The following is a 23,202-nucleotide window of genomic DNA, read 5'->3' as shown; positions in this document are numbered from 1 at the left end:
ATGCCTCCATACTATTGGAAAACTAAGTAAATGAGAATTAACAGTGAAGAGATGAGTATAAAGATGGAGGTGCTATTAACGGCAGGCACTCAGCAATATTGATGAGTTATTCCATTCACAGTCATATGGAGACGTTGTAGTAGCAAAAGTATCCATTATCCATCCTGCAATCATGCTGTGAGATTTTCTGGTAGGAAATGGTGGGCAAATGTTATAATTCAAGTAAAAAAGGAATGGAATATAAAATACTATTTTTTAATGCAAAACTTTTTCATACTAAACAAATATTGTAATCTATCAATCTGAGAGTAAACTGGTACTATTTCTGCATAAAAGAATTAATTCCAGAACCACAAAACTTTTTTGACAAATTCCTTAAGTTTTCTACTTAAATTTTCATTTTCAATTCAAAGTTCTGTTAATAATTGGTAAAGTAATTTTGGACTATGAGGTGGCAAAGCTGTATGTTATGCAGCAATAGACATTAAGTACGAGGATGCAGGCATGCCCAAAGTATTTGTATTAAATAGCAAAGATTAAGTAGCAATGGTGCAAAGGGCTATAAAAGGTACCTCGTCATCATACCCCCCCTCCTTTGATTCAACCATAAATTTCCCTACATGAGGGATCGCCACCTCAACAACTCGCTGATTAGAAAGTGGTTGGCTTGTAGTATTTTCAGGTTTCTGCAGAAGAAAATCATCAATATAAACATTAGAAAAGAGAACGGTGGAGAACAGTGGCATCCTTGTACAACTGTACAACATGAACATCCCTAAACAGCAGCCCTGTATCCGTATGATTTATTTGTAAAAGTTCCAGTGTATATGCACTCTCAAACTGTTTAAGCACATACCCTTAAATCTTTTTAAAAATACCTGCATTTACTTGGTATCAAATGAAACCACTTAAAACTGAACATCAAAATCAAATGCATTCATTAAGTAGTAATACAAAATCTACAGTTTTCCCTTTACATCCTCAAACTGGATATTACCAATATCATTACATTTTTCCCCATAAGTATTTAGAACTTTAAGTACTTATGATAAAAGATACTGGAGTTGTATTTTCTATTATTGTCTGTATAGTTGAAATTTTTTTTAAAAAGTCCATAGCTCCCGAAAACCTTTTTGATATCTCAACCAAAATAAGATATGACCTCCTCTAAATTCATTAGAATTTGAGGGTTTTTTCCTTATGATTTTATCCATCTATTCTTTCTGATAATCAATTATGTATCTAGTTAATATCCATATTCTATTTTGTTTAACTTACTATATACAGCCTATGAAACTCCAGTATATTTACATCTTAAGTGTTCAACAAACACTTGCCAAAAATAAGAAAAAGTTGTTGGAAACTGATAACCATTTTTAACGACTCAATCAGATTTATTCCTTTCTTAATTAACAAATTCTTTGTATTTCACTAATCTATACTAATACAGTAGAAGTCAGTGTAAAATTCAGAAAAGTTCATTCAAAACTTTATGACACTATATTCATTCAAAATACTGTACAGATTTTATATACTTATTTTATTGAACATATATATAACTAGCATATCCACTATTTTCCTATTTTAAAAAGTCAAAAGTACTGAAGGTGCTTAAGTAACTTAAGTAATGGAATTGTTTAAGTTTTCATAAACAAGGATAAACTGTTTTGCTATTTCAAGAAACATCTTCATAACAGAAACTAAATAGGTTTTATTTCCACTTGAAATATGGGTGAATTTTAGTAATGTGAACATTTTCTGGCTTTCCAACAGCATATATGCAAAAAGAGTTTAATTAAACAATAAAACAAAATGAACAGCTGCAGCTGGTACTGCCCCTTTTAAAACAAATGTTATTTTTGGCTGGGCAAAGTAGCTCATGCCTATAATCCCAGCGGTTTAGGAGGACAAGATGGGTGTATCGCTTGAGGCCAGTAGTTGGAGACCAGCCTGGCCAACATGGTGAAATCCATTGCTACTAAAGATACAAAAATAAGCCAGACATGGTGGCATATGCCTGTAATCCCAGCTACTTGGGAGGCTGAGGCATGAGAATTGCTTAAACCAAGGAGGGAAGGTTGCAGTGAGCTGAGATAGCATCACTTACTCTAGCCTGGGCTACAGAGCAAGATTCCATCTCAAAAAAAAAAAAAGGTGTTTCTGACCACAACATTTCTGGAATACATTTCTTTAATTTACCAAATCCACATCTTTTCATGAAGAAACGATCAGCCTCAACAGGTATCACGATCATGAGACATAATACGCAGCTAAGCCAACACCTGGTATGTAACAGTTGTTCTAGAAAATGACAGCTACTATGAGTTATTATACCATTTCATTATGCTACTTTAAATTGCTTATATTTGAATAATTTTAAACGAATACTATTATCACACACATTCTACAAAGATATGCTTGGTCCATTTTAATTAAGAATTTTTAATCTTTCTAGCATATAAAAGAAGAAATGTGCTAGGTCTCCGTGCACAAAAGTGAAATATAAACAGGTAAATTTAAAAATCTGTTGGAGTGTGTGGTGATGATATTTCATTAGCAAATTAATCCAAAACAATACTATCTTAGGAAAGGAAAATATAAATTTAAGGCAAATGTTTATTACGTAGAATACTAATCTTTATAAAACACATTCCCTTTGGGGAAAAAAAATTGCACTTAGGAAAAATAAATGTTTTATAAGCCTTGTCAGTTACTACTGAAGAGTTTCAACAGCATAATGCTGATTAAATACATGGGTAAAAGTTGAAAAGGGGAAGAAACTTTGCTACATATAATAATTCCGTAGTATCATTCATCAAATTTAGATATCCCAAAGTACCATAAATTTTTTCATATACAGAATTTAAGTAAAATGTAAGTTTACTTATCTTCTACTATTTTCAGGTCTTACATGAATACATTAATAAAGACTAAACTTAAAAAGAGTTAAAAACAAGTTTCTCAGCTAATACACTGCAAAAATAATTAAAATACAAAGATTTTTATGAATTGTCTGAAATCCATTAACTATGTGACTTTTTAAAAAGTGGCCTTATAAGAAGGGTGGCTAAAATGCTATATAACTGTAGGCCCATGGCCACATTATTATGCCTTTACCTTTTATCCTAGTAATTCAATGGGAAATCTATTCTAAGGAAATAACCTGAAATATGAAAAAAGTTTTTATTTCTAGCACCCTATTTATAATGTAAAAGCAGAAACAAATATACAATGGGGGAGGAGGTACATAAACAAGAAGTTAATTATTCAATGGACTAAAAGCCATTAAATGTTTTTTACTGAGTTTATAACATGGGGAAATGGTTATAAAGGGTATGTGATTAAAACAAGGCAAGACAAAATTTTGTATGCAACTAAACTATAAAAATAAATCCTAAATCTACATATGAAAATAAGAGTGAAAAAAATACCAACGTATTTACAATAATTAACTTCGAGTAGTGAGTTGAACTATGCATGACTCTCACGGTCTACTTTTCTGGATTTTGAAAATATCCTAAACTATTCCATTTAAAATTAAAGACATTTTTCTAAAAAGCAGGGGGCCTAAATATTTGGAAACTCTAATTTCCATGGTTCTAAGCTTTTGAGGGAATTCTTCTTACACTAAGGTTAAATTTAATGTATTTTATTTTTGGAAAGTGGTTAGGGCTGAAGTAACAGAAGGAAACCAACTCAGTGCCTACTACATGCCATGCCAAGCACTTACAAATAACACTCTCGACGAATCCCTACAATTACTTACATTTTACAGAAAAGAAAACTGAGTTCTATCTCAAGAAATTAAGCAATTTATTCAAGGTTATATTAATAAGTAAAACTAATATTCTAAAACCCAGAAATGTTTAATCCCAACGTCTGAAGATATTTTTTCGCCTGTGCAATTTATCTTCCAATGTACACTAAGTTTAAATGAGAAAACACCTATGAAGTAGTTACCATGATGCTAAGCAAATGACAGTAAGATCAAGAATCACAGGCTGCTTCTGACAGCTATGGTTACTGAATTCTTAGACTTGCTTCAGGATTTATACACACAATGAGGCTAAACTGTGTATGCCACTCCAGATAACAATGAAATAAACAGACAAATTGTATATTTGTCTATTCCATTACCTCCCTGTCATCCTCCTTTCTGAAGTAAAGACGAGGTAGTAGGTTGCTACCTTGTAAGATTATATCCATATTAGGAAGCTGAGCAATCAAAATTTCCGTGAATTTAAATTCTATATGATCTGCCAAACTTAAAATCATGATTCAAATTAAGTAATGCTTTTGATTTTTTAACACCATCTTAAAAAGTGACACTTATTAATCATAATTTAGGCTTTAACAAATAAAAGTTCTGATTAGCAGAGGACTTGCAAATGCAATTTGTCAGGCAAAACTGTTCCCCCTTGTACTCCTCTGTTCTTTCTCCTTTGCTAGGTTTTCCTCTTACCATCACCCAAGAATCAGACATCCCAGATCCACTAAACAAAGCATTTTCCATGAAAAGCTTTCAAGTTACTGATGTTCATATCAAATTCACTTAAAGCTTCTAAGGCATTGGCAAAATTTAGAATCACCAAAGAGGATCTATTTAAATTAATACATTTTTAAGAAGATGATATGTTAATACATTTTCAAAATGTATCAAACAAAAAATATTTTTTGTTATTCAGTTCATCAAAACAAAAATAAAAGAGGACCCTATCTCTTGAACATTTTAGCTGAAGGAAGTCTTATTATATATTTAAGGCCTCATTGCAATTAGCAGGTTATTGCTGGCATTGAATTCACTGACTAAGCAGAAAATTATGTGTTGTAAAATTATTTGTGGTACTCTCCAGTTCTTGAGGTGAATCTTCAAATATTAAAAGGAGCTACCATAAAATCTGCATTAGAGCTGCTTATGCTCACTAATAAAAGATAAATGACTACAGGAACTGAAAGGTTTAATAGTAACAAATTCTTGAAATAGCTTCTCTCAGAATGTCATATTCATTGATAACAGTATAATACCAACATCCTCAATTTACTGTTATAAAAAGATGTATTTGAAAACTACAATTCATTAGACTAATAATTACATTTTTTTGCATAGGGGCATTCTTGAAATATTCATTAACAGTTTTGCAATATCATATTTATCCTTCTAATTATATTTTAACCTACAGTATCAGTATCTAGTAGTTTAATTGTTAAACACATTTCATGGAATTAAGACAACTGTAACTTAAATTCCCAGATATTCCATTGTAATCAGATTACAGATGGAGGAATGAGTGAGAGGCAAAAAAAAATACTGATAAATTTTATACTTCTCTTTTAAAGTTCCAAATCAAATGGCCATTTTAATCTATGATTATGATTCATTACAATTATCTAACAGAAAGACAGAAACTTAAGAGAAAAGTGTCTTTAAAATTACAGGAAATCACAGTCTGGGCATCAGATGACTTGCCCATGGTCACTGATAATGTCCATGCTGTCAGGAGATACTGGGCCCTGTATCTCCTGACTCCCAGACAGGTCTCTCTCCACCATAGGAAGGAATATGTCATGACCATGGCTATGTTCAGAGAGCCAAAGGAAAAGTTCTTACCGACTGCAAAATTGTTTCAGGACTTTTATCTTCATGCTCATGTGACGCTTTGGTAATTACTCGAATAGTCTCTTCTTTCAAGTGCTTTGAGAAATCACTTCTTGATGGCTGCTCTAGATATTCTGGGTCTCCTGCTGCTTGTGCTTCATGAGAAAAGAATCAATTGTATATCTAATATAAATCACAGTCTATACTAAGATAAATCTTTTATTCATTTCTATATCTGAAGCTACATAAGAACCAATCTTAGTCTTCTAGTTAAAGTAAAATATATCCTTCCATGTATAGCACTTCTTCCCAGAATTTATCAAAAAACAAAAACCAAAACCAAGAACTAAGAGTACTCCAACTATTATTAAGGAAAGCCCTCATTACAGTTTATGGTAAGGAATTCACTTTACCAAAAGAAGAATTTGGTTTGAACAGCAATCCTGGGCTGACTTTCCAGAGTGCACAGGAGCTAATTTTCTCCGGCCACAGTATCCTCTTTCATACTTCCTGACAAAATCTTAATCCTGAATGAACCTAACCTTCCATTTTTTCTGAACTTGCCTCTGGTAGCTGAGTGTCATCAGAGGAAAAGTATTCACAGCTTGGCAAACTGGTACCAATAAAAATTCATGATTTCTCCTACCTATCTTTTGAGTTCCAGATGTACAATGAACATCCCACTAGGTGTTTCCCAGACTAAACAAGCTCTACATGACATGACCTAAAGGGTGTCTCTCAGTAAGTCTCTGACAAAGCAGCCAGTCTCTGCCTCCATGAAGCTTCCAGTCATCTGTGGAGAATATCACTAACCAAATAATCATACATATAAATTTTGACAATATGATAACACATTCTAGGACTAAAATAACAATGAAGTGATGTGAGCAATTTAGATTGTGAGAAATTAGAAAGTGACCTATAAAATGAAGGATGAATGTGCTGCTTTGCCAGGTGGAAGGATGAAGAGTCCATGCAGTCAGCATGGGCTAGATTCAAAAAAGAATAATATGACTGAATTATAGTACAAAAGTGGAAATATGGCAAGAGATGATGCAGGTAGGGACAAAAGCACTACCAGACTTTAAATCAGGCAATTGGAAGTGAGTACTTTTTAAGACAATGGCAACATAGCAAGATTTTTAAAAATTATTCTGAGGATACTGTGAAGAATTAAGAGAGGAAAGTAAAACTAGAGGTCAGTGAATGTAGTAGAAGGCAGTAGAGCAGTATGAAAAAGAAATGAAGATGCTTTTCGATAACAGAGACAGCAGCAGAGGAACCCAAAATTGGCTAGATTTTGTACACAAAGGTGTGGAGACTACACATGAACATACCAAGTTCGTGACATGAATTAACTAAGATGATGGAGGTACACCTGACTATATGATAAGGAAAACTAGAGGTGAGAATGCTTACAATGTGTAAAAAAAAAAAAAAAAAAAAAAAAAAAAGGAAGGAGAGAAGTTTAAAGAAATTTAATGTTCTCATTAAATAATTTCCTGATTTTGGACTGCAATAGCCTTTGAGTGCCCATGAGTAATAGATAAAGAAAACATATGGCTACCATCAGCTTATCAGTAATTCTGCTACTGGAAGATTTCATGATAGGTAGCTTATGCCAGCTTCTTTAGGGCTTTAACAGAGAGAAACTCCTTGTTGATAAAACTTTTCCCAGTGTTTGCCACGCTTCCTCTCTTCACCATAGTAGGTAATGTCAACGGTTAATAATTTGATGCAAACTTAAAGCAATGAGGACCAATAAATCCATCTGGTTTGACACTGGCCTAATGACCCATTGAAACCTAGAATCTTTGTAAAATTGGTCTTTAGAAGCAAGAGTAATTTGATCAACAAAAGTAAAATCCACCTATGTCACCAGGGCCAAGGTTTTCTTCCATAAAGGAGTTTGAGTGCAAAAACCTTATGCGTAACAGTGAATGCTTCTGGCTAAATGTCATACAGAAAAATTTTCTCTAGGGTTTGCCCTATGTATATACCTCCCAGGGAACTTACGTAAGTGGTTTTGTTCCCATGACAGTTGAACCTACAACAGTTTGACATCTTGGGAGATGGGAAACAAAAAATTCAAATTGCATTCCCAACATGTTTATTGAACCTGTACCATATTCAGTGTTATATTAGGTATTAAAAATGTAAAAGGAAAAATTACATACATCACACATTTAAAGAATCTCTCAGTAAAATCTGATATACAATCTATTAATATACAATGTGATACATGCAATAAAAGTTACGCACAAGGTTTGATAAAAGCACTGTGGACCCAATACACACACTTGAGATAATGCTGCCTGTTAAGAAACACTTACTAGGAGAGGTGCTAACTTAGGTGAGTCTAGAAGAATTTGTAGAGGATTATATTGGAGAAAGAATAGAAAAGATGCTAGGCAGAAGGAATAGCACATTGTAAAGAAGGAATAGCACATTGTAAGGTCTGATCAAAGATTCATAAAATCCCTGCTATATATGAGCCTCTACATTGGAAGGCAAGCTAAAATGTAAGGACAATAGAGAAGAACATAATACAATTGGTAGCGAGGTGAGAATTAAGAGGAAAAGATAATAGCTGCTACAGAAGTGCTCTCAGAGAAATTCATAAAGACTCTAGGATATGAGGAAGATCTTAAAGAATATGCAAAAATTCATGAGCACTGATGACAAACATTTTTAAGATGAAGGATACTTCATGAGCAATGCCATAATGACAGGAAAATTTCCTACATGCAAGAGAAATGGGGAGTAATCTGGTGTAGATGAAATATAGGCTACTCACAGGGAAGTAGGCTTGGAAGAATTACAAGGGATTCATATAAAATAAAATCCTCATAACAAAATCCTCGAAGAAGACAAAAAAGTAGTTTTGTCTTCATTTTATTACACCAAAGAATAAAAATGTTTATAGAACAAGAAAAAATGAGGAAAATGAAAAGCTCTTTGCATTACTCAGAGATAAGCACTATTAACATTTCTGATACATTATTTCCAGACTTTACCTACCTACCCATATTTTTAAACAAAAAGAATTACTCTCTGTATCAACATAATACATACTGGTTATATTGTGTTGTTCTGTATGGAAGGCTCACACAACTAATACCCTACCATCTACTTTAGCTATTTGTTTCTTTGTTAGAAACAACAGCAGAACAAAAAGTTTTGCTTTTACCATATAATACAATTGTTGTTCATCCTCTAACCCTATTAAAAACCTCATCCCTAGTGGCCTACAGCTATAAATTCCCTAACTGGCTAAATGTCAGACAGGACAATTTTTCCAGGGTTTTCCCTATGTTTATAGGGAACTAGTGGCATTTTAGTCACAATAGGTGAACACACAATGGTTTGAAACTCTGGGAGACTGGAAACAACAAAAAAAAATTTTTAATGCACTCATTTCACCATGACTAACCCATTCTCTAGGGAGGTAAATAATCCTTACTCCTAAAGTCTCTCTCAAGTCATCCATTTTTTTCTATAGGTGTTTTCTCTAGGATTTTCAAATGACTCGCCTCCATGAAAGGGATTTTCCAGCCATGATTCTCTAGCTGTTATAGATGATGACTCAAAATCCTGAGGGAACTCTGAGCCTGCTCCTTTTGTCCATTTTCATGTTAAAACAGGGGATATTAAGGGGGTTTGTGCGTGTTTTAGTTATACATATTTCCTGGTTATGGTCTTCAATATTTTAAGATCAACTTTACCACCAACTGGCTTTCTCTTAAGGAGTAAGGATCTGCTCTTAACTATAAAAATAATACCAGCATCTCTGATATCTTTCAGAAGTACTTGTTAACTTACTAATAAGTCATACTTATTACATTCACATTGGAAAAGGTTTAAAGGGGACTACTTGAGAGATATACAGTCTATCCATTTCTAGAAATGTATTTAAAAGTCCACGATACCCTATAAGAGGCTACAAAGTGCCATGATAAGGTGATTGCATAGAATCAGTGGTGGAGCTTTTGAAATTTCAGATTCCTGGGCTCTATTCCAAAGAAAATCTGAGGGGTACGGGGAAGAGAGGTTTAGAAACCAGAGTCAAACTATAAATTTATCCAGAACAAAGAGCTACATCCTCACTACATATATCTGGCCCACCTCCTTCGTGTGTGACTATTTTGTTTCTACTTTAAAATTGTGTGTTCTCCTACACTGAGGATCACCCAGTAAATTCACTATTGGAATCTCCATAGGGAATGAATTCAATTTATAAATAGAAAACTTTCAAGAAACATCTACCATATGTCATTTATTATACTAGATGCTAGAGATATAAATAAGAATACCACCAGGCCTGGTGTGGTAGCTCATGCCTGTAACCTCAGCACTTCGGGAGGCCGAGGCAGGCAGATTGCCCAAGCTCAGGAGTTAAAGTTCGAGGCTAGCCTGATCAAAGTGGTAAAACCTCACCTCCACTAAAATACAAAAAAAGAAAGAAAGAAAAAAAAATAAGCCCAATGTTGTGGTATACGCCTGTAGTCCTAGCTACTCAGGAGGCTGAGGCACAAGAATTGCTTGAACCCGGGAGGCAGAGGTTGCAGTGAGCCAAGATCATGCCGCTGTACTCCAGGCTGGGTGACAGAGTGAAACTGTTTCAAAAAAAAAAAAAGAATATCACCCAGTTCCTTCTTCCTGCTTTCAAGGAACCCGAGAACACCAAAGATATTGTTCTTTCTGCCAGGTCTCACTCTTACTCTCAGGATCCAACTGCACTCTCCTGGAACTTCAACGTATTTTTAACTTGTAGACAGTGTTTGTAGCAAAGTCCCAGAGCCAACTCTACCTTCTGCCTCTAGACAAATTTATAAAACCTTATGCAACACATTTCATAACAATCTTAACTAGTGTTTCCTTATTTTTTAAAAAAATCTGGGTGTGCTATGTTGTAAGAACTTCAGATACTTCTTGGATAAGGCAAAAGTAACATAAGTAAAATAGTAACTCAGACAACACTCTTCTTTCCAGAATAATTTGTTTTATAAATTCAGCCTAGAGTCATGCTGCTTAACCAGAAGTAAACCTTAGAATTATCTGAAGATCCTTTAAGATAGGATCTTACCAGATCCTCTCTCCAGAAATTTTGATTCCAGTATGTCTTAAGTGGTCTTAGGCAGGGTGTGTTGTTCATAATCAGAAAAAAATCCCCCTAGTAATTCTGATGCATACATTCATAGCGAAGAACAGCTGGCCAGAAATCTTAACAAAAATCATTCTATTGGATTTTATTAACAAGATTTCCTTTCATTACTTCCACTAGTCACTTATAATAATAGTGTACACCTGAGAGATTAAAATACAGGTTTGCTTTGAGATCCTGGAATTATTACACCAAATTAAATTACTTACTTTGAAAACTATGAGAAGAATCAGAAATAAATGGCATGGGCATTAAAATAAAATTCCTCTATTAATAATAAGGAATAAATGGTTCTAAAGAAATATTAGCCTTGCTCAATTTTCATATGTGAAACTATCCTGGAACAGAGGACAAATGTCTTAATATAATCTCGAAGATAATATACTAATAGAAACCAAACTTTTAAATAACAATCTCACTCAATAAATTTACGGACTCAACACATTCTATTTCTACTAACTCAAATCAAGTGCATATATCCATCAAGTCTATAGAGGACACAATGTTTTCTAAGAAATAGTATTTCTACTGCTTTCTAAAAACCCACGCAGGAAGATAATTATAACAGTTATCTAGGAATAGGAATTGACCATTTCCATCTCTTTTAGTTATTCTGGTTCCTCCCAGATATATATATCAACATTCTGTTCAAGTTTATTTTACATGATAGAGACATAAAAATATATATCTGATACCTAGTATTACATTTCAAAAAAAAATTACAAAACACCCTGTAAAGTGTATAATCAGATGTACTGATTATGAAAATGGATGTAGGTATACAGAAAAGACCTTTTTACAGAAAAAGAAAAAAAGATGACAAATGTAAAATGGGGATGGGGCAAACCTAGTCCTTATCAAACAGGAATATTAGTTGGGAATATGTATTACTTTGACAAAGCAGAAATAAGTAAGTTAACTCTGTAAATTTGGAGAGGCTTACAAGAAACAGACAAGATGAAGAGGGGAAGGATAATAAAACTTAATATTTTGATATCACAAAATATAGGTGAGCCAAGAATAGAACTGAAGCTCAATCAATAAATGGATGATTCACCTGTGTCTAGGAGCTTAAGTAATACACTGGTTATACTAAATTATGCAGCCCCTTCCTCCTACTAATAACAAGAATAGTCACATGTGATAGGAATAAGTAAATGTTAAGGAAAGAATAACACAGCAGCTCCATCTTGGAACAGGTTTCTGAGGGATGATTTGGAAAGAATATGTACAGAACACAAAGCAGGAAATTACAGAGGGACAGAAATGTTTTAAAAAAGAAACTATAATACAGTTATTACCCTGTGATTTGAGCTTAGGTCCCTCTTGATTATCTACTAAAAACTACACTGTTGTGGACCCACATAGCTACACCTGTTCTATATAATACCCCTTTACATATGGGGGAAAAATGTGCAGTGCTTCATAACGGTAGAGCTCACCAGCCACTATAATGGTGGTATTCTCTGAAACACTGGAATATCAAAATGTTGGTGTCATACCATTATCTTTTTTAAAAATGCTGAATTATCTGCCTCTAGGATCAAAATCAATGACAACTATTTGAGCTACATGAAAACAAAGTTACATATCTGGTCAGAATTGTGAAGGCCTGCATCAGTCACAATACTACATTGTAGTACTGTAAAACAATCTTCTATTGAAGTAGTAGTTTCTTCTAAAGTTCAAATGATAATGCTGAAACCCAACCAGGTAATGCTGCAAGGAAATCTCTGTCTGCAAAAGAGGAAACTAAAACAACAAAAACTGGAAGTGCTTCCTTAAAACAAAACACGTAGCTCTTGCAAAGAAAAAAAAAAAGGTTATTCAATAACATCCACTAGCAGTTATAAAAAGAGACAAATGAGTTTGAGAAAGTATATGGACTTAATTTCTCATTACCCCAACTTGTACCGAGAAACAGCATTTTCTATACCAGAAAATACGTTGCCCTAAAACATATTTGCCACTCAGTCATAAGATTAATCTTTAAAAAAAAAAAAAGACAATGTATTTTCCATTTTACTAGAAACTATTTTCTTAATTCTCATACAGTGTTACTTTCACTTACTTTACTGACATCATCAGCTAACAGTTCATTTAAGAATAGTGTTTTTAAATATTTATGTTTATGCATTTATGTCTTTGTTTTACAAGCCTATACACTTATTTTTTACTTGTGACACACTAAATACCTTTGGTCAATTTTCTCTTAAGTATTCTGAAAAAAATCAAATAGTTATTAATGGTAGTATTTCACTATTACACAAAGTATATATGAATATGCCAGTAATATTATTTTGGTCATCTTTGAAATTGCTACTCTCCATAGCTTTAGTGAATTGGTTTGGGTTTCTTGCTGATTTCACAATTTTCTCTGCTACTTGCCAAGAAAATTCAAGCCCACAAAACATAGACAGGGTAGTAGAGAAAAAGTAAACAGAATTATCTTATTTATCTTGAAAAACATATTAATGTACACAGTGGTGTCTGGCAAAGGTGTAAATTGTTAACTGTGATAATCTGAGTGATGGAATTTGAGATGATTTCCACTGATTTCTTCATACTTTAAGATAGCTAAACCTTTTTTCTAATGAGCATATCTAGCATTATAACAATAATATAATAATATTGATAATCAAATACAACTTAATAAAAATGGACAAACCTGTTGTCACAGAAGTCTCTGACTCTTTCAATTTCTGAGATGCTAAAAGCTTTTCCTGCAAAGCTTTCTGTGCAAGTTGTGCATCCCATTCTTCTAGTTCTTTTTCAAATCGTTGGTTGTCTTCCTCAACAAAATCTCTCAAATCTGGTGGTAATGTTTCTATACCAACAAGGGGCTGCCCAGTTTCTTTATTAAACTCCTCTGCAAATCATATTTCAAAAACTAGTATAAAATTAAGAATTAAAGGGAAAATGCAAAGCTCAAAGCAGATAGTATTTGAAATAGGATTTAAACTATGAATTATTACCACTTAACCAATCAATATTACTTAAGAATTACTACTGTTTAGCAAATTTAAAACATTTTAAAACTTAAACAAATGCTCAGAAAACAATGATAAAAATATCTAATAATCCATCACAGGTAATGGTCTCTGATTTTTTCCTTTTATCTGAAGAATAGAAATGAGAGAAAATACAAAACCAATTTTTTTTTTGCCACTCCAACAATGATGTAGTACTACTTTTGCCATTATTGGAAAATACCAGACATTTGATTACTCAAAAAGTAAAACTTTTCACAAAATGTAAACAACTCATAACCATGTTAACCTTATTAGCTCAAAATAAAACTAAAATTGTTTGTCATATGAAGAAATTAAGTATAGACTTAAGTAGGCAATTATAAAAACAAATACAGCAAGATTTTAAAAACACTACATAAAGAGCATTTAGAAGAATTACTCAACTTCTACTACATGCACACAAAAATAAACTTTATTTTTTTCAATAAGAAGTGGATTGCCTAGCTGATTTTGCCAAATGACTAAATACAAAAAGATAGTTTTTATCAGTTTCAATAAACTTGTACTGTTTTCTATATGCAAAGCATATATCAGAATATCAGAAATAAACAGACTCAGACATAGTGTGACATTTTCTCTGGCTTTGAGCAGATGAGAGAGAAATGTGAAAAACAAGTCGTGACACAATTTCAGTACACAACAGTAAATGCCCCGTAGACAAACGCTAGGAGAGCATAAGGAGAGGTACTTTCTGGCAGATCAAGAAATAGTTTGCAGGGAAAATGACACCTGAATTCAATCTTGACAGATACACAAGAATTAGGCAAAAGAATTACTAGCAAAAAATAAAATATATAAAAACATACAGATATAAATGTGTGAAATGGTTTGAAATGGGCAGATACAGCAAGAAGTTCAGTAAAGTATATAAATTCAAAATGAACAATGGAGATCAATGAAGGTGGGAAGATAATCAGAGGCCAAGAACAGAGGCCATATATGTTAGGCTAAAGAGTTAAATATGAGTCAATGTGTGAAACAGTCATTTAAGTGTTTTAGCAAGAACAGAAAAGGTTATATTTACCTTTAATAGTTAACCTTGAATACAAAATACATGCCAATTCTTAGCCCTGCTGATGTTACTTTTCAATTCAGTCTCATCAAATGCAGTAGAGCATTTCCTAATCACAACTAACCACACCACAGACCACTTTTATGACTATTTAAAAATATATACCACCCTATATATTCTTACCTTGTATTAAGAACTGTGCCTTATCATTTATGTACATTAAACAGTATGCACTGGCATTTCTATAACCACCAAATGAGTCCCTCACTAGCTCTTCCCATGATGACTTTGTCACAGCAATATCATTGTACTTCATCCACCTGCTTTCACGATGATCAAAAATATATGCCCAGTAGTGCCCAGCATTAGCTTGGCCTTCATGAACTAAAACAGCATGTAATCGATAAGGAACCTAAATGTGAAAAAAAAAAAAAAAGAAGAGTTAAAATACAATTATGTAGTCTACTGTACCACATTTCATGAAACCCACAAACAACCTGTTTGGAGAAAACCATAGGAGCATTTTTCTTTTTTTAAATGAGTGAGAACTGTCTGGGATTAAAATTGTGAAGAAACTAAACTACAAAACTTTAAAAAGACAGAATCTAAATAAGCTAAAGATATGTAAAGTTGACAGGTATACAGATTAAAGATGATTTCTGAAAAACTAAATATATTTATTGTACACTGGATTGTTTCTTTTGAATAAAGAACTTATAGTTAACAGTATTATATATATTAAATGTGTCTAATTCTTTAGAATTCTAAATTGATGGTTAACAAAATAGATTACACAAGATACCCCAGAAGTTAAAATGTAACAGAGTCCTAAAGTTTCTTCCCAAATCTTAATATCCTTTAACAACCATAGATTTTTTTCCCACAAGATTTTTTTTAAAAGGCTATAGTCTTTTGAAAAATTTTGGTAAATTTTACTATAAAATACTAAGAAGGGTACACAACACATATGGTGTGAGAATACAACTGAATGAGGAAAACTTGTCATAGATTTTGTTATAAATTTGTAAAATTTCCCCATTCAGATGAACTGTCACATTGTACATATTGCACGCCCTTATTATTTTACAATAAGATTTACCAACATTTTAAAAGAAAACATGTAAGAAAAATTAGTTAAGATAAATAACATAAAGGTAAATTAAAATATATGTAAATAATTTTGACAATGATTACTACCTCAAAATTTCACTTACTTGTATCATAGATTTGTCCGAGTACATTAGTTCAATTGTTCGATGGATTCTGGATATGCTTTCCTGCAAATCTAAGGATATAAGGTGTCATTTAACAATTAACATCAAGTGTGTTTCTACTGAGACTTACAAGATAAGGACAAATGGTTTTCCTACAAACATGTTAGAGGAATAGAAAAAATTTCCTAAAAGTTTTCTTAAAAAAACATTACTATCTGAAATCCGTACAAAATGAACTATAGTTATTCTTAATAAAAGACACAATACAAATACATAGTTAAAAAATAAAAGTGAAATTTGTTCAAATCTATAAAGCAGAGTTTCAATGAAAATGAGAGCTAAGCTTCCTTACATACTTCTATAAAATAGGTGAACTTAAGAACAAAGTAAAACATGTTAACCACATATTTTATACACGCATGTAACTGAATAAAAATCGACTATAATCACCAGTGAGAATAAAATTATGGCACTCTCAAGCCAATTATTTCTACTTCTAGTAGAAAATAATCCTACAAAATTGTTCAGAGGTAAGGATGTTCACAGTCCTACTGTCCATAATTTTTAAAAACAAGATAACCTAATATCTGTCAGTAAGGAAATGGTTATAGTACAACCACATTATATTGTGAAGCTGCTGAATCAATCAGGAAGAAACCTTGAAAAACCATGAAAAAAAAAATAAGCAAACTTCAGAGTGGGGAAAGACCTGTCTAAGCCTGTCAGAAAATCCAGTAACCTTAAAGGAAAAGATAAGATCCTCCCTGCTCAACACTTTAAAAAATGTACATTATAATAACAAAACACCACCAACGTAAAGAAAATAGAACACTGGCAAAATAGTATCTGTAGCATATATTATACTACAGGCAAAGGGCTAATATTAGGAATACATTAAACTTTGTATTAAGCAATAAGAAAAAGACAAATGACTCAATATTTTAAAAAACCGGCAAATGTCACAAACAAGAAATTTACAGAAAAATATAAATATCCAACTTCACTCGTAACTAAGGGAATACAAATCAAAACACTAAAATACCATTTTGAATTATAAAAAAACTAATAAAAAGTGTCCAGGGTTAGGGATCATACTGACAGCAGGCTTTCTTATACTGTGGGAATGCAAACTGTCTTAATGTTTAGGAGTTACAATTTTAAAATAGTCATCAACATTTAAAATATACATACTCTGAAGCAGAAATGGTAGACATAAAGAAATAATAGACATTGGGGCCTACCTTAGGGTGGAGGGTGGGAGGAGGGTAAGGATCGAAAAAGTAACTATCAGGTACTATGCTGATTACCTGCATGATGAAATAATCTTACACCAAACCCCCAAGACATGTAATTTATCTTTTTAACAAACCTGCACATGTACCCCTAAACATAAAATAAACGTTTTAAAAAAAGAATTTATCATATATCCTACGTATAGCAGTGTATAAATATATATGTAGAAGACCAGCACTATTTGGTGAATATTAATATGGAAATTAAATGAATTATATCATACCCATGTGTTGGAATACTACACAATAGTTTACAAAATAATGCTAACTGCTAATATCAATAGGAATGAAAGACAGAAAACAAATTTCCTGAGGAAAACCTGCTTTCCAGATCGGATAGTATTAAATATAAAAACTTTATCACATGAATGCCCCTCAAGCTCTTCAAACTTAAAATGGCCAAAAAAGAACTCATATTTCTCTTTCCTTCCCTGAGTGGGAACCTCTTTGCCCACTGGTTTACCTTTTATCCAAAATACTTTCTCTTTGGTTATCCATCCCATTATGAACTAAGAGAATCATTTGATTCCTCCCTCTCTCTTACCTCTAGCCAATGACTCACATCAGTCAGTGGTCCCCAAAGAGAATTTTAATTACATTCACTTCTTCCCTCCCTCAATGCCACTACTTAGGTGACAAAAATTTCCTAGCTTCTACTCCCTGAATGTAATCTTTTAAAAGCAATCGGCCATGATGAGAAAATTATCCAACACCTAATGTAGTGTTTCATCAACATTATATGTTTAATGTTTGTAAATGAGTCCAGATATTTTTTAAAATTCCCTCTTATTTGAAAAATACCAAAAAATCTTGACAGCTACTAATGCTGTTAGTCACCATCATATCCTATGCACTACTTATTAAATTGGGGCCATTCTTTTCCAAATATTGTCTATAAAGCGTTAAGTCGGTCATTTAAAGTACAACTATCAATACTCAATATAATTCCAATCATGTCACAAATAGTTCCTCATTTTAATAAAGCAATTACTTGGCACAAAATTGGGGAATGATAATAGGGAATTATATTTTCACATGTAAGAAAAAAAAATGTAATAAAATCGACCATAATCCATTTTTTAAAGTACACTTTAACAGTAGCAAAGTAGAAGGGAGAAAAGTTCAGAAGAACTTACTCTGAAAAAAGAAAAAATAGAAAAGAATAAGGGTTCCATTCAAGAAAGGACAGATGGCAACTTAACAAGACACACACACACACATACACACACACACACACACACACACACAAACACACACACACACCCCACCCAGAGCACTGTCCTTATTTTTCTTATTTTGCTGCATGCCAGTAAAAACTGTTACAGACTAGTAATGGGAGCATAGATATTTAGAAATCTGTTAGAGCAGATTAAAAATTAAAATCCACATTTTAAATTCTTAAGCCTAAAGAAAATATTTTATCACTGGAACTCTCAGTGCAAACTTAGATTAAGTACCTAATTAATACATACAAACACTGATACTGTATGACATTTCTCCAATGTAGTCACTATGAATACCAGTTTGATATAAATTCAGAGCAGTAAACTAGAAAATCAGGCCATCTGCTATGTCATTAATCAGCTAAGCAATCCGGGAAAAATCTTTTGGTCCTTGTGAACTTGACATTGAGATTATAAAAATGGAGAACCAGTCTAGTTTATCTTACATAACATCCTTTCTAGAAGAGAAAAATGACTACATTTAAATATAAAATCCAGATGTGATTTGCCTTCTCAAAATTAACATTATACATATCCATCTGAGGTGATAGTAACTATGCTATGAGCTGCTTCTTACCTCTGGTGTCATTTTCTATTTCTGTCCTCCAGCGATGTAAACAACTTTCCAGCACAGAAAGTTCTTCTTCTGTTATGTGCCTTGGTGCTGGATGCATAGGCAAATCTGGAGGTATCCGGGACTGAGTGAATGGTTTGTGTATTACTGATCTCGATGAAATGGCAGCAACTGATGAAGGTGATGTGCTTGGCAGTTCTGAAGACGGGGCTCCCTGTTGTTCTGTTGTGCTGTATTTTTAAAGCAGAGTATTTGTTATCGACCTTTCAAACTGAAGCTCCCGACAAAGATTATGCCAGATCAAAAGTATTAAATTGGCTTATAATTCAAAAGAAAAAATCTTAACAAAGAAATATGAAGATTGATCTAGTATCCTAATGAGATTTTTAATACATAAGAACTAAATTATTTTTGGATGAAGTTGTAGCTTTAGAGTAAAAACAGCTTACTCATATTTATTTTTAAAAAACTACAAAATCTTACGCATGGTATTATGAGAATTTTCCCTTGTTTATCAGCTTACATTACAGAAAGAAATTCTAATTTGTCAGTACTATTTTTATGGATCATAAAGTGGTGAATCTTATACAAGTACATACCAAAACATTCTAAACTATAATTCTGAGCAAATGTGATTAAAATTTTAATCCATAACCATAAAATCCACTGAAATAAGAAAACTCCCAGAGGATACAGAATCTTCTAAGTGAATATATTCTTAAGAGTTCACTAAAGTAAATTAAAGCATACATATTACAAAAACCATCTTTAAAGGCAGAAGTCCTTATTATGTAATAAAGATAACAAAACTGTCTCTTGCATCAAGATTACTTTTTACCTTGGTAATGTCTGTGATGGTATGGAACCACTAGGTGGGGAACTAGCATCAATATCATCAACAGGAGAAGTGCAAACAGGTTTACTTGAAGCAAATTCCAATGCATACTGAAGAACATCTACCAATGGGAATCGTTTGGGACCGGAACCATAGCTTAAATATCTGTCAATCATAAAATGTACAAATGTTTTCTGTATACAGCATATTTGGGTTTTTATTATTGAAAAACATGATACAGTAACTTCAATAAAACTTCCTCAATAAAATTCATTTGCTTTAAAATGAAGATGGTAAAACTGAATATACATTTATGGAAAACATATTAAATGTTCTCCAAAGACAGGAAACCAAGGCTGATTGAGACTGAATGTAAGTGTATACTGTTACAATTTGTAAATGCTGTTCTAAATTGTAACTTAATAGGAAGATGAAAACTGATATCTCCTGAGACTGTTTTTATTTTTAGATCTGGCATCTGGTCTCATTATCAAGACGGGAACATATACTATCCTCCTATCTTTTATCAGTAATCATTTTTCAATATAATTATTGATTCTTAAGAATAAAAATCATTAAATGATAGATTATTTGATATAAGAGGTTTTACACTACTAATTTGAAAATTCCTAAACTAGGGAATACAGTGTACCTCAGGGGTTGCAAACTAAAATGACTTAAGTGACATTTCAGCCTTTAAACTTCTGTCTAGCCTGTAGAACATTTCTCATTCTAGATTCTGACTTCTTTTAGAAATAAACCAAATCACTAGACGACAGTGAGGCTACACTCATACATGGCACCATCCACTGGTATGAAATGGCATTCATTTCCTATAACACAGATTGCTCTCTAGGCACCCCGCACATACCATTTTACACCTGACAATTTCCTCCTTTATGAAGCTGTTGAGAAGACCTGGTAGGCAGCTGAGTTTTCAGGAGAAAAACTCAGGTACCATTCATTTTAATGGAAATCTCAAGAGTAATCTTTAGTTTCATGCAAAAAGAAAGGTCAAAACTATATTCATTTAACTTTCTATCTATTTTTAGCAGTTCAAACATTACCTGTTGACAACGAAATATTTAATTTTAACCACTAGAATCATTTTTTAAAGTCAATTAGAGATTTTTAGTTTCAAACAAAACTCAAAACTATTCACACAATATTATCTACTCCTAAAATTATAAATCACTAAAAGCAAATTTATGATTAAAAATCTAGTCACCAAATACATGGTTTTTGATAATTATCTCCTAACTTCATGAAAGTTAAAATACCTTTCTAGCCTTTGTTGTAACACTGTGAGGTAATCTTTCAGTCTCTTGATCTCTTCCCTCTTAATTCTTGTTATTTCTCTGTTTCTGTGCATGTATCTATCAGAAAAAGGCAATCATTAGCATTTCCAAATATAATGCAAGTAGATACAACATGGCCAAGCGTGGTGGCTCACGCCTGTAATCCTAGCACTTTGGGAGGCTGAGGCGGGCAGATCACCTGAGGTCAAGAGTTCAAGACCAGTCTGGCCAACATGGTGAAACCCTGTCTCTACTAAAATACAAAAATTAGCTGGGCATGAAGGCGGGTGCCTGTAATCCCAGCTACTCAGGAGGCTGAGACGGGAGAATCACTTGAACCCGAGAGCTGGTGGTTGCAGTGAGTCAAGCCTGGGTAGCTTGAGCGAGACTCCATCTCAAAGGAAAAAAAAAAAGAAAGTAGATACAATATTAAGTGTAGCCATCACCACAAAGCATCAATTCATTCAAAACTGTGTAAGATATAAGGTAGATAATACAAAATGGTATTTTTTATTCTGATTTTTAAGATTACAAAATTAATCTCACTTTTAAATTTCTTAAAGCATTATTCCCAACAACTATACTTTTCTAATACAAAGTAAACTTCATTTACCTTGACAAATCCTATTAGACATTTTATGCAAAAGTAAAAATTAATTTTAAGAAAATTACGCAGAATTTTCCTCCTAACAATATTTTCTCACTTACTAAACTGTTTTAAACTAAGTCATGTAGTATACCAAACCATACCTGTCCAAATATAAAACTTGGGGAAATTCTAATTTGTTGTGAATTTTTTCTGGTCTTCCCAATGCCTGATTAAATTCAAATCTTGACAATTCAAATGTTAACACAGGTGGTAATTCAGTAAACCAATGCTGAAAGGAAATAAAACAATAATAAAAACTTTAATATCACCTTTGTTTTCTTCATTGCAATCTTAGGCATAAGATGTGGGCAATGACATTGTATTCATATCACCACAATGCTGACCTGATCTGACTAGTAATTGGATACACAATTTAGTTAAAATTCAACCTCTTTCTAAAAGTTTTCCACACCTCTTGAAAATTCCAAGAGTGGATATAATACATGATCAGTAAAAACAGAAAGCTCACAACTGTCCTTTGAAAATAATTATTTACATTAGAATTTCTAGACTAAAGAAAAAGATACTGGTTAAAATCATGACTTAGTAGCTCAACTCTTCTGTCTTCAATATGATGTTGAATGGTACTTAACCATAGCATCATAATCTCCTGTGACAAAGTAAATTGTAAGAGATTGTACTCAAATTAAAAAAAATAATTACATTATAAATCATCACAACTCTCATACTAAAATTGAAAAAATGGTGTTTTCCTGTTTTAACTTTAGCTCATCTGCTGGATTTTATACTAACCTATGAAAAGGACATATGGCTAACAAAAAGTTAATACTTAGAGTAATTTATTTAAAATCTTTCACAATAATTAGTGTTTAAAGAACTGAATGTCTCATAGCTATGAGCCAAATTATGATAATGAGTATAGCTATAATTTCCTTCCCCTAACCGCAGCTCCTAATCCCCACAAATGCTTTGGCAACTGTTCAATTAAGCATGAAATTCAACATTTTTAAAAGAAAATTATTTTCCTATACAACCTCAAGTTATACATAAACATATGTATTTAAAGAGAAAGAAAAGGTAACAAACTTGTAAATCAACAAATAACAGAAGTATAAAATATTTCTGAAGTGCTTATATAAAATGTGCAATATGCGAAATTGCTATATACTCTATTGTGTGTGATAATTTCAAGTGCCACAAAATGCCACCACACATCTGTCAATAAGTTAAGAGTATACTAAATTTAAATTTGAACATCCAAAAAAGCAAGAATGGCACACATCTGGCAAACTGAATTTGACGAAGATCTGGAAAGTTGCTACTTTTCTCTAAAGCAAATAAAAGCAAATGGT

The 23,202-nt window shown here is 32.7% G+C and overlaps 1 protein-coding gene across 12 annotated transcripts in view; it reads right to left on the bottom strand.

Annotated features, from left to right (window-relative positions):
* The window catches only part of USP25 (ubiquitin specific peptidase 25), a 142,669-nt gene that overhangs the window by 30,852 nt on the left and 88,615 nt on the right, over positions 1-23,202 (bottom strand). For 6 of the 12 annotated variants that reach the window (XM_078358616.1, XM_002761313.6, XM_078358617.1 and 3 more), the window contains 9 exons: positions 21,991-22,118; positions 21,223-21,318; positions 19,946-20,107; positions 19,111-19,337; positions 16,019-16,089; positions 14,988-15,216; positions 13,429-13,629; positions 5,609-5,751; positions 573-686 (listed from right to left, as the gene is read on the bottom strand). In XM_078358616.1, coding sequence (XP_078214742.1) covers positions 573-686; positions 5,609-5,751; positions 13,429-13,629; positions 14,988-15,216; positions 16,019-16,089; positions 19,111-19,337; positions 19,946-20,107; positions 21,223-21,318; positions 21,991-22,118 — 1,371 coding nt within the window. The remainder of the gene's footprint in view (positions 1-572; positions 687-5,608; positions 5,752-13,428; positions 13,630-14,987; positions 15,217-16,018; positions 16,090-19,110; positions 19,338-19,945; positions 20,108-21,222; positions 21,319-21,990; positions 22,119-23,202) is intronic. The other 6 variants (XM_078358621.1, XM_002761314.7, XM_002761315.7 and 3 more) reach the window with 1 other exon arrangement.

Source organism: Callithrix jacchus, chromosome 21 (assembly GCF_049354715.1).
Source record: "Callithrix jacchus isolate 240 chromosome 21, calJac240_pri, whole genome shotgun sequence".
Classification (NCBI taxonomy): Eukaryota; Metazoa; Chordata; class Mammalia; order Primates; family Cebidae; genus Callithrix; species Callithrix jacchus.
Note: the sequence above shows the minus strand (reverse complement) of the source record. Positions and strands in the feature narration are given on the sequence as shown.